Raw genomic sequence first — 13,302 nt, forward strand, 5'->3', positions numbered from 1 at the left:
TCGTGAAGGCATGGTTCAGTTGGGACAGTTGGGTGAATTGATTACTGGTCGTAATAAAACAGTGTTCACTGAAGATTATGGCAACATCTTGTCTCTTTTTTACTCGCGTTGTAGATGTTTTTGATTGGCTGTATTTTTTGGTAAAACAAATAGTGTCTTTACTCATGTCAAGACCGGTGTCATGACATGCATTGTTTTGAAGTTTTTCTTGTGCAGGTTTTTACTGATGTCAAGACCGATGTCATGACATCCGAAGCTGCTGTGTTTTACTATGTTCGCGTTATGGTTATTTGATCTGTTAAGTCTTTGCGCGCTTCTTTTGGAAACTTTGGATATTGTTTTGTTTCAGAACAATGGTATGCGATGGATCTTTGCCTTATGGAAATGGTTTTAATTAGGTTTAAAATTATTATTGGATCCAAGGCCCAGCTGCTGCAAGGTTTTATATATCAAATGAAGAAGCTGCTGGAGATATGTTTTTTTAGGGTTTGCCGTCCAGAAGTGTGTTGTGTTGTTCCTCTGTGTACTAGATTTCTTGTAAGCCAAACAATCATCATGATGATTGTCTTGGTCTAGGTGTTTTTGTTTTGAGTTGTAAAAAGTACTCAAAGCTTTTAAGCAAGAGTACTATTGTTCTTGATCAAAGCTTTTAAGCAAGATCAAGGTGTGTTTTGAAGAGTGTCTTCTTTTACTTTTCGTCTGTTAGTTTTTCATCACTGCTGTGATTGAGGGGGAGTGAGTAGGAGCTCTGGTCTAGCTGTTTAGATTGAAGTTGCATTGGGTAGATATTAAGTGAAAGGCGTAATATTGAGTTGTATTACCTTGAATTAATATTACTTATAGTGGACTTCCTCCCTGGCTTGGTAGCCCCCAGATGTAGGTGTGTTTGCACCGAACTGGGTTAACAATTTTCCTGTGCTGTTTACTGTTTACTGTTTACTCTTTGTTCATTTGTTTAAAAACATTCAGATAGTGATGTCGTGACATCGTGTAAGACATCGCGTGTCTGAGTCCAGAATTTCAATTGGCATCAGAGCAGGCACCCTGCCTGTTTTTTACTGGGTGAGATCTAGGGAAAGTATTTTCTGGTTCGATGGACAAAGAAGGTGGTGGATTTATAATGAGACCACCCATTCTAGATGGCTCTAATTATGATTATTGGAAACCTCTCATGGTGGCTTTTCTGAAATCTGTGAATAGCAAAGCATGGAGAGCTGTGAACAAAGGATGGGAACATCCTGTTATTACTGATAAAGATGGCAACAAAACTCTTAAACCAGAGGAAGAGTGGGACAAAGATGAAGAGGCATTGGCGCTTGGCAACTCTAAAGCTCTAAATGCTTTATTCAATGGAATTGAAAAAAATATATTCAGACTGGTGCACCAGTGTGAACTAGCCAAAGATGTCTGGGATATCCTAAAGACTACTCATGAGGGCACCTCCAAAGTGAAGATGTCAAGACTTCAACTGCTAACTACAAAATTTGAAAATCTAAGGATGAGGGATGATGAAAGTATTAAGGATTTTCATATGAATTTACTCGATATTGCTAATACCTCAGGAGCTTTGGGAGAAAAAATGTCTGATGAAAAGCTGGTAAGGAAAATTCTTAGATCCCTACCTAAGTGATTTGATATGAAAGTTACAGCTATAGAAGAGGCACAGGACATCAGCAAAATGAAGGTAGAAGAGTTAATTGGATCTCTTCAAACCTTTGAGATGGGAATCAGTGAAAATTCTGAAAAGAAGAACAAGAGCATAGCCTTTGTGTCCAATTCTCAAGAGGAAAGTAGAGAAGAAAATCTATCTGAATCTATAGCTATGCTTGGCAAACAATTCAACAAAATTATAAGAAGAATGGATCAGAAGCAAAGACCTAATGTCAAGAACATCTCATCTGACATCAGTAGATCTTATGACTCTGGCAGAGGAGTTAAACCAGAAGAAAAGTACAACCACAACAAAGGGATTCAATGTCATGGATGTGAAGGGTATGGACATATTAGAGCTGAATGCCCTACCTATCTCAAGAAACAAAAGAAAGGATTGTCAGTCTCCTGGTCTGATGAAGATTCAGAGAGTGATTTTGAAGAAGAATCAGCCAAACATGTCACAGCCCTTACTGGAATTTGCAATTCTAATGAAGATTCTAGGAAAGACGAGCTAACCTTTGAAGAACTGGCAGGTTCCTACAGAAAGCTGTGTATCAAATGTGCAGAAGTGTGTCAACAAGGTGAAAAGCAGAAGAAATACATAGCGCAGTTGGAGGCTGATAACAAAGAGCTTAATGAAACTATATCTGAACTGAATGGTGAAACTATCCTGCTACAATCCAAACTTGATCAGATGTCAAAATCAGTTAAAATGTTGAACAGTGGCACGGATATGTTGGAGGAGATCTTGCAGGTTGGAAAAAGTTCAAGAGATATGTCTGGTATAGGATTTGTTGGTGCAAAGAAAGATGTCCAAGATAGTAGCAGAACTAAACCTGAAGCTGAGATGTTGAAGCCGATGTCAAAACATGTGACTCAACATCACGAGAAAGGTCAAATGAAGAGAAAGTTTCAAAGATGGAGATGTCATTACTGTGGAAGATTTGGACACATTAAGCCTTTCTGCTTCAGACTATATGGATACCCAGATCAAGCTCCTTCTTACAAACCTAAGCAGATCATGCCCATCCAGAAGCAACAATGGAAACCTAAAAGTATGGCTTTAATAGCACATACATCTCTTAGAGTTTCAGCCAAAGAAGACTGGTATTTTGATAGTGGATGTTCCAGACACATGACAGGACTCAAGAATCTGCTTGTTGATATCAAAAGTCATTCTACTAGTTATGTAACCTTTGGTGATGGAGCTAAAGGAGAAATCAAAGGAGTTGGAAAATTAGACTGTTCAGGAGTGCCAAGTTTAGAAGGTGTTTTGTTGGTCAAGGGCCTGACAGCTAACCTCATAAGCATCAGTCAACTATGTGACCAAGGATACCAAGTCAACTTCACTAAAGCTGAGTGTGTGGTTACTAATAAAGAAAAGGAAGTAGTTATGAGGGGTGTCAGATCCAAAGATAACTGCTACTTGTGGGTGTCTCATGAATCCAGCTACTCTACTGTTTGTTCTAAGGAAGAAGAAGCAAAGCTGTGGCACCAAAAACTTGGTCACCTTCACCTAAGAGGTATGAAAAGAATTATTTCTCTGGAAGCTGTAAGAGGAATTCCTAAGCTACAAATTGATGAAGGAAAAATATGTGGTGAATGTCAGGTAGGAAAACAAACCAGGATGTCACATCCAAAGGTTAAACATTTGACTACTTCCAGAGTTCTTGAACTTCTACATATGGACTTGATGGGACCAATGCAAATAGAAAGTCTTGGAGGAAAGAAATATGCTTATGTGGTTGTGGATGACTACTCCAGGTACACTTGGGTAAACTTCATCAGAGAAAAGTCAGATGTGTTTGATGTTTTCAAGGACCTATGTCAAAGAATTAAAAGAGAAAAAGAAAATGGTGTTGTGAGAATTAGAAGTGATCATGGAAAGGAATTTGAGAATCAAAAGTTTGCTGAATTCTGCTCCTCTGAAGGAATACATCATGAATTCTCTTCCCCTATTACTCCACAGCAAAATGGGGTTGTTGAAAGAAAGAATAGAACTATTCAAGAATCAGCAAGAGCCATGATCCATGCTAAGAATCTTCCTATCTACTTCTGGGTTGAAGCCATGAATACTGCTTGTTATGTCCATAATAGAGTTACATTAAGAAAAGGAACCTCTACCACTCTATATGAGATCTGGAAGGGAAGAAAACCCACTGTCAAATACTTCCATGTGTTTGGTAGTAAGTGTTACATTCTTGCTGATAGAGATCACAGGAGGAAGATGGATCCCAAGAGTGATGAAGGAATCTTTCTGGGCTACTCTACAAACAGTAGAGCCTATAGAGTATTCAACTCAAGAACCAAAATAATAATGGAATCCATAAATGTTGTGGTTGATGATGTTCACAATCAAGCAGATGTCACAGAAGATGTCGGAACATTCTGGGATCTTACAGCAGAAGGGTCTACAAGAGAAGATGATTGCAGTCCCACTATCACAGAAGCTGAGACTGAACCCCCTAACAAGAGTCCTTCTATAAGACTTCAGAAAGATCATCCTAAAGAACTTATTATAGGAGATCTCAACAGTGGAGTTACTACAAGGTCAAGAGAAGTTGTCTCAAACTCTTGTTTTGTGTCAAAGATTGAACCTAAAAATGTCAAGGAGGCATTAACAGATGAGTTCTGGATTAATGCCATGCAGGAGGAACTAGGCCAGTTTGAAAGAAATGAAGTATGGGAGCTGGTACCAAGACCTAAAGGTACTAATGTCATTGGAACTAAATGGGTTTACAAGAACAAGTCAGATGAACAGGGAACTGTTATCAGAAACAAAGCAAGGCTAGTTGCTCAAGGATACACCCAAGTTGAAGGAATTGACTTTGATGAAACCTTTGCCCCTGTTGCCAGACTTGAGTCAATTAGGCTATTGTTAGGAATTGCTTGTATTCTGAAATTCAAACTATACCAGATGGATGTGAAGAGTGCCTTCTTGAATGGATATTTGAATGAGGAAGTCTATGTAGAACAACCTAAAGGTTTTGCAGATCCAAACCACCCGGATCATGTATACAAATTAAGAAAAGCTCTTTACGGTCTGAAACAAGCCCCTAGAGCTTGGTATGAGAGACTAACTGAGTCTCTTACTAGCAATGGATACAGGAAAGGAGGGATAGATAAAACTCTTTTGGTTAAAGATGAAGGAGGGAAGATTCTGATAGCTCAAATCTATGTGGATGATATTGTATTTGGTGGGATGTCAGACAAGATGACTAGACATTTTGTTGATCAGATGCAATCTGAATTTGAAATGAGTCTAGTTGGAGAATTAACCTATTTTCTTGGGCTGCAAGTCAAACAGATGGAAGACTCAATCTTTCTCTCTCAGAGCAAGTATGCTAGAAACATTGTTAAAAAGTTTGGAATGGAAAATGCTTCTCACAAAAGGACACCAGCACCTACCCATTTGAAGCTGACCAAAGATGAAAAGGGAACCAGTGTTGATCAAAGTTTATACAGAAGCATGATAGGAAGTCTGCTGTATCTTACAGCCAGTAGACCTGATATTGCCTTTGCTGTTGGGGTATGTGCCAGGTATCAAGCAGAACCCAAAACCAGCCACATCAATCAAGTCAAGAGGATCCTGAAATATGTGAATGGTACTTGTGAATATGGAATGCTCTACTCTCATGGGTGTGAACCCATTCTCACGGGATATTGTGATGTAGACTGGGCAGGAAGTGCTGATGACAGAAAAAGTACTTCAGGAGGTTGTTTCTTCTTGGGTAATAATCTTATTTCATGGTTCAGCAAGAAACAAAACTGTGTATCTCTGTCCACTGCAGAGGCAGAATACATTGCAGCAGGAAGTAGTTGCTCTCAGCTGGTTTGGATGAAACAGATGTTATCAGAATACAATGTCACACAAGATGTCATGACATTATATTGTGACAATTTAAGTGCCATTAACATTTCAAAGAATCCTATTCAGCATAGCAGGACCAAGCACATTGATATTAGACATCATTACATTAGAGATCTTGTTGAAAATAAAACAATTGTCTTGGAACATGTTGCTACAAACCTTCAACTAGCTGATATTTTCACGAAAGCCTTGGATGCAAATCAATTTGAAAATCTAAGAAGCAAACTAGGAATTTGTCTTTGTGAAGGATTATAGCAATTAATTGGGTGTGGGATCAGCACTATTTCTTTCTTGACTGTCAAGGATACTCTGCTGATGGTGGTAATGATCATTCTGTTGGTAGTGATGGCTAGAAAGGGGGAGAAGTGATAGATGATGTGGAGATGAGTAAGGATAATGATTCTAAAGTGTAAATCTTCACCTGTTGTTTGGCTTCTTTTGTGGCTAGAAAGGGGGAGAAGTGATAGATGATGATGATTTGGGTTGATGATTTGGCTGTTGATTTGGTTGCTGTTATTCTGTTTGGTTCCTTGTTTGTACTATGAGCAAGATGTTGTTGGCTAACAGAATTTATTCTGTTTTTGGATCCTTGTTTCTATTGGCTGCTGCGTGTACTCTGATCTCTGATGGTATCATCTATTATTGTTTTAGCCAAAAATTCGCCAAAGGGGGAGTTTGTAGATGTTTTTGATTGGCTGTATTTTTTGGTAAAACAAATAGTGTCTTTACTCATGTCAAGACCGGTGTCATGACATGCATTGTTTTGAAGTTTTTCTTGTGCAGGTTTTTACTGATGTCAAGACCGATGTCATGACATCCGAAGCTGCTGTGTTTTACTATGTTCGCGTTATGGTTATTTGATCTGTTAAGTCTTTGCGCGCTTCTTTTGGAAACTTTGGATATTGTTTTGTTTCAGAACAATGGTATGCGATGGATCTTTCCTTATGGAAATGGTTTTAATTAGGTTTAAAATTATTATTGGATCCAAGGCCCAGCTGCTGCAAGGTTTTATATATCAAATGAAGAAGCTGCTGGAGATATGTTTTTTTAGGGTTTACCGTCCAGAAGTGTGTTGTGTTGCTCCTCTGTGTACTAGATTTCTTGTAAGCCAAACAATCATCATGATGATTGTCTTGGTCTAGGTGTTTTTGTTTTGAGTTGTAAAAAGTACTCAAAGCTTTTAAGCAAGAGTACTATTGTTCTTGATCAAAGCTTTTAAGCAAGATCAAGGTGTGTTTTGAAGAGTGTCTTCTTTTACTTTTCGTCTGTTAGTTTTTCATCACTGCTGTGATTGAGGGGGAGTGAGTAGGAGCTCTGGTCTAGCTGTTTAGATTGAAGTTGCATTGGGTAGATATTAAGTGAAAGGCGTAATATTGAGTTGTATTACCTTGAATTAATATTACTTATAGTGGACTTCCTCCCTGGCTTGGTAGCCCCCAGATGTAGGTGTGTTTGCACCGAACTGGGTTAACAATTTTCCTGTGCTGTTTACTGTTTACTGTTTACTCTTTGTTCATTTGTTTAAAAACATTCAGATAGTGATGTCGTGACATCGTGTAAGACATCGCGTGTCTGAGTCCAGAATTTCACGCGTGTCGACGAATGGGCTTTATCTACTCTTCTCCAGTTCTACGATCCCGACATGCGTTGTTTCACCTTCTCAGACTATCAGTTGGCTCCCACTCTCGAGGAGTACTCCCATATTCTCAATATCCAGATTCAGTGCAAAGTTCCTTTTGTTTGTGTCCCAGATGATCCTAGGTTGGATCACATTGCCAACGCTCTTTATTTGAGCCTAGGAGACGTCCATCATAATTGGAAGAAGAATGGTGATGCTCATGGTTTCTATGTGAGTTTCTTGATTGAGAAGGCCCATGAATTAGCTAACAAAAAGATGTGGGAAGCTTTCAATGCTCTTCTGGCCGTTCTGATTTATGGGATTGTGATGTTTCCTAACATTCACAAGTTCGTTGATTTGGCTGCTATATGTCTCTTTATGGATAAGTATCTGGTCCCTACTATGCTAGCCAATACATACTATTCCATTCACTCTCGGTATGGGAAAAAGGGAGCTATCCGAGGTTGCTTGCCGTTATTATACAGCTGGTTTAAGTCTCATCTACCTACAAGTGGTCCATTCGTTACTTCTACTCAAAAGTGGTCTCAAAGGATCATGGGGCTTACTGCAAACGACATTGTTTGGTGTCATATCGGAATGGGCATAGAGGAAGTTATAACTAGTTGTGGTGTTTTTGACAACGTTCCCCTCATAGGAACGAAAGGTGTTATCAATTATAATCCTAAGCTAGCGCTACGTCAGTTGGGTTTTGCTCTTAAAGACAAGCCTTTGGACAAAGAGATATTCGAATCCGTTTGCTTTGAGAAGGGAACTGATCCAAAGGGTTTGGAAAAAGTAAGAAGCGCCTGGAATAGCATCCATACAGATGATCAGACTTCCCTATGTGAGAAGAATGCCGTTACCAAACAAGCCTATACAGATTGGGTCAAAGATAGAGTTAAAGATCGCCTGTTGCCGTTCCCGAAGGTTAACCCATTGTACGAGCAACCACCTGAGGTTCTAACTGCCACTATGCCTGCTGAGAATTGCATCCAAGTGGATATGGAAAGCACCCAGTTGCATGAAAAGAGTTCAGACGCACAACTAAAACATTATCTTGTGGACCAGAAAAGGACTGAGTTGCCCCACGAAGCCAAGATGCTGAAAGGAGGAACTTCTAGGGTTTAAAAGAGGACCAGAATTGAAAAAGGTGAAAGAGATACTACTGTTGTTGTCGAGGATCACCAGAAGATCATAAAAAGGGCAATAAAAGAGGCCGAAGAGAAACTCAAGAGAGAGTACAGAGAAGACTTGAAGGCTTATAAACTCAAGATAGAAAAGGAGGCTAGAGCTGAAGTGAAGAGTCTGAAAAATAAACTAGAAGAAGAAACTACCCAAAGAATAGCAGTTGAGACTCAGTTGAAAGGAAGTCACCTCCGCACCGCTCGACTAACAGAAGAGAATTCCAAGCTCAGAGATCAAATGACAAGTATGGAGAATGCACCTGAGAAGACTTATCTCCTAGAATGCAAAGGATGTGACGAACTTAGGGAGTGCTGCAAGAAGCTAGATGGGCAGTTATTCCGAATGGACGTGGTAATTCAGAATCTCGTCAAAGGAAGAGATTGAAAGGCAACCAAGATACTGTTTGATGAAACCAAGTAGTGGAGTGATGAGCACTTCAGACAAGGAGGACCTCTATTTTATATTCAGATGGATTGATGTTTGAGTCTGTATGACTTGACCACCACCAGACTTGTTGGATGGGGTCCTTTATTTTTCCTTGTTGAACTATCTTGTTGATGTATGGTCTCACCCAAGTTTAAATTTCTGTTATGAATAAAAAAGAACTAGTTCCTTTGTTTCTCTTAATGCTTGTCCTCTATCACGTTGTTAGCTATTCTAGATCAATATTAAAATCTTGGATATTCTGAAAATGGAACATCACGTCATACGCACACATGCACTCATACATTCACATTATCACATTGCATTTTCAAGTTATTGTACAAGAAACTAATTGGGGTCCCTTTCAGCAACAGATTTCTGCTTCAACGACAAAGCTGACTTCCTTACATCCATACCGTACCAGGAACAATCAGAAAAGGATCATGGACCACTTCGAACAGAATCAGGCTTCCCTCCGTAGGGACGTGGACGCTATAGGGGAGAGGATGACCCAACTCTTGGAGACTCTCTACATTGTTATTCAGGGGCAAGATGAGCTCAGGAAGAGCGTCGCTAGTTTGGTCAAGGATGCTCCTACCACTTCTGCTGGTGGAGTGCCGAAACCTGGGGATATTCCTGATGGCGACATACCTAAGGTGGTGGACGATCATCACGATGTTATCGACCTTGACCAAGATCTTACTGCTGAACTGGCTGAAACTGCTAGAATGTATCATGCTCTTGAGGAGCGTCTTAAAGCCATTGAGGTTGCTAAGACTTCGAGCTTCAACACTGCTGCTTTATGCTTGGTTCCTGGGATTGTTATTCCCCCAAAGTTTAAAGTGCTTGATTTCGACAAGTACAAGGGGGTCACCTTCCCAGAGACTCACCTTCGTTCCTATTGCTGTAAGATGACCGCTCATGCTGAGAACGAGCCTTTGCTCATGCACTTTTTTCAAGACAGTCTCACTGGAGCCCCGTTCGAATGGTATATGCAGCTTGAAAGGGATAATGTTCGTACTTGGGGAGAACTTGTCGATGCCTTTTTGAAGTAATATCACTATAACACTGCTATGTCTCCTAGCCGCGCTCAGCTTCAAAATATGTCACAAAAGTCTGAGGAGTCTTTTAAAGAGTATGCATAGAGGTGGCGTGAACTTGCTGCTCGAGTCCAACCTCCTCTCTTGGACCGTGAATTGATTGATCTGTTTATGGGAACTCTGAAAGGGCCGTATCTTCAGCACATGGTCAGCAATACTTCTCCTTCTTTCTCAGATGTGGTTATCATTGGTGAACGAGTTGAGAATTGTGTTAAAGCTGGTACCATTCAGGGTGTTGCTGGTCCTAGCAATTCTAATGGCAATGGTAAGAAGCTATACTCTGGATTTGTGAAGAAGAAAGAAGGTGAGACTAGCACCGCCTCTGTTGACCAAGGCCGAGCTCCTGTATATTCTGCTGTTCCGCTTCCTTATTATCTGATGCCTTATGCTGTTCCTAATCCATATGTCCCTCAAGCATATGCTGCTGCGCTTCCGCAGCCGTGGGTGGCACCTCAACAGCCTTTCGTACCACAACAACAAGTTGCTGCCCCTCAGAATCGTCAGCAAAATCCTAGGACTCAAGGTCAGAGAGCTCCACAAAGGCAAAGATACCCTGAAAGGCGTATAGACCCGGTTCCAATGCCATATGCTCAGCTTCTTCCCCAATTGCTTGCTGGTCAATTGATACAACTCCGTGAAATGGGTCCTCCGCCTAATCCCCTCCCTCCAGGATATGATGCTAATGCTCGTTGTGAGTTTCATTCAGTGGCCCCAGGCCATACGATTGAAAAGTGTAGAGCGTTAAAATACAAGGTTCAGGATCTCCTTGATGACAAGATTATCTCATTTGCTCCTACTGGTCCTAATGTGCAGAACAATTGTATGCCTCCCCACGTAGGTACGACAAATGCTATGGAATCGTGTGATGAACAGATCTTGGTAACTGATGTTAATAAGGTTAAGATGCCGCTCGCAACTGTTAGAGAACATCTTGTGCAACAAGGGATCTTGCACGAACTCCATGATTTTTGTTTGCAGTGTTCCTCTAATCCAGAGGAGTGTGCCAAGTTGAGGGATGAGATTCAAAAGCTGATGGATGAAGGTATTCTTAGAGTAGAAAGAGTTGTTTCTGATAAAGATGTGGCTACTCTAGAAATCCCTTACTATCCTGCTGATGTGTCAAAGGCTCAAGGCACCCCTTTGATTATTCATGCTTCGAGTACTCCTTTGGTTATTCAGGCTCCGAGAATTCCGTTGGTTATTCAGGCTCCGAATGCTCCTCTGGTCATCCATTTCCAGGCTCCTTCAACTTCATCTCCCGCTTCCTCTTCAGTGGGTGATTCTAAGGATGTTCCTTGGAGTTATAATGATGTGTATATTCGAGGGAAAAAGCATGATTGTCCTCCGGTGGGTAACTTGAATGTCACTAATATTGCTGGGACTAGTGGCATCACTCGTACCGGTCGAATCTTTGATGCTCCGCCTCCACCTCCCAAAGAGACCAACAAGGATGTTAATGCACAGACAAAGGGGAAGCAAGTTGTTGTTGATCCTCCTGAGCCCCGTACTGCACAAGACGCTGAACAACTTCTGAGAATTATTAAGAAAAGTGACTACAAGGTGATTGATCAACTTGACCAAACTCAAGCTAAGATTTCCATCTTGTCTCTTTTGGTGCACTCAGAAGCTCATCGTGACGCTCTGATGAAGATCCTGGCTTCCGCTCATGTTACTCAAGACATTACTGTGCCTCAGTTTGAAGGGGTTGTGACCAATATTGCTGCTGGTAATTGTTTGGGCTTTTGTGATGATGAACTTCCACCTCAGGGTAGAGCACACAACAAAGCGTTGCATATCTCCATAAGGTGCTTGGATATTGTGTTATCTCGAGTTCTGATTGATACCGGATCTTCCCTTAATGTGATGCCCAAAGCTACCTTGTTCAAGCTGAGTATGGATGGGGTTATGATGAGACCATGTACTATGAGCATCAGAGCGTTTGATGGTTCCAGAAGATCGGTGGAAGGAGAAATTGACTTGCCTGTCAAGATTGGTCCTCACACCTTCTATATTTCCTTCTAGGTTATGGATATTCGTCCATCATATACTTGCCTCTTGGGTTGTTCTTGGATCCATGCCGCTGGAGCTGTGACATCCACCCTTCATTAGTGTTTGAAATTTGTTGTGGGTGACAAGATCGTTGTGATCACTGGTGAAGAAGATCTGGTAATCAATAATCTAACAACATACCGTTATGTGGAGGTAGAAGGGGAAGTACAAGAGACACCTTTCCAAGCCTTGGAGATTGTGTCAGTCGATAGACTCCCTGTGGTCGAAAACAAGAGGGGACCTGGAGCACCCCTCTCGTCCTTAAATGATGCCAAGGCTTTCCTAGAAGCTGGTGTTCCCCATGGTCCTTGGGGCAAGTTGATCGATGTTTACGAGAAGCGAGACAAGTATGGTCTTGGGTACCAACCATCTTCTTCCACTCAGTTCAGCCCGATCCATGGAAAAAAGGTGATCCCTCCAATCTCCCAGGTGTTCGTCAGCGCCAATACTAGTTCTGAAGGTCAGGTTCTCGCCGTGGATGATGATGATGAAGAAGATCTCTCTAGATTCATTTGCCAAGCTGCGCCTGGACAGGAACTCAGCAACTAGACCATAGTGGACATCCCCAGAGTCACTTTTATGGAGATGTAATTTCCCTGTTTCGATAAATCATATGTCTCGCCCCAGGCATATTGATAGCTTGTATAAAGAGGGGCTCCCCATGTGTTTCACTCTGTTTAATGATGAATAAAAATCGCATTTCCGCATACAATTACTACTCCATTTCTTTCATTTTTATTTTTGTTTTAAAACTTTTTCAAAAAATAATAAATGGCAATGTTTTTTCTCTTTTTTCATTTCCTCTATGTGCTGCATTCTAAAGCATAAATCATCCATCGTGCAGATCCGGCTAGGATTCCATCAAAAATGATAATGTTACAGTTCCACGTCTTGATATCCTTGAGAATCCAATTGACCAAGCTGATGAAGATAGTGGGGAAGATTGTGAAGTCCCTAAGGAATTGGCAAGACTATTGAGACAAGAAGAGAAATCTATTCAGCCACATCAAGAAGCCATATAAATCATCAATCTCGGTACAGAAGAAGAAAAGAAAGAAGTCAAGATAGGTGCCTCTTTGAAAAGTGATGTAAAGAGAAGGTTGATTGAGTTGCTTCAAGAATATGTTGATATCTTCACCTGGTCGTATGAAGACATGCCTGGTTTAGACATTGATATCGTTATGCATAGGTTACCGCTCAAACCAGAATGTCCGCCTGTAAAGCAAAAACCGCGAAGAACTCGACCTCATATGGCTTTGAAAATCTAGGAGGAAGTTGAAAAAAAGTTGAAGGCTGGTTTCTTATCTATGTGTGAATATCCTCCTTGGATCATCTCGCTTATCAGCCATTGGAGGAATATCAGTCAATGAAGTTTGACTTTCCTGATGAGAACATCATGAAAC

The 13,302-nt window shown here is 40.9% G+C and overlaps 1 protein-coding gene across 1 annotated transcript; it reads left to right on the forward strand.

Annotated features, from left to right (window-relative positions):
- The first annotated feature begins 9,994 nt into the window (after positions 1-9,994).
- LOC131637455 (uncharacterized) lies at positions 9,995-12,448 on the forward strand. The gene is made up of 3 exons (XM_058908038.1): positions 9,995-10,154; positions 10,266-11,554; positions 11,987-12,448. The coding sequence occupies exons 1-3, from the start codon at positions 9,995-9,997 to the stop codon at positions 12,446-12,448; spliced, it is 1,911 nt and encodes a 636-aa protein (XP_058764021.1).
- The last annotated feature ends 854 nt before the right edge of the window (positions 12,449-13,302 follow it).

This window comes from Vicia villosa, unplaced genomic scaffold, assembly GCF_029867415.1.
Source record: "Vicia villosa cultivar HV-30 ecotype Madison, WI unplaced genomic scaffold, Vvil1.0 ctg.002005F_1_1, whole genome shotgun sequence".
NCBI lineage: Eukaryota > Viridiplantae > Streptophyta > Magnoliopsida > Fabales > Fabaceae > Vicia > Vicia villosa.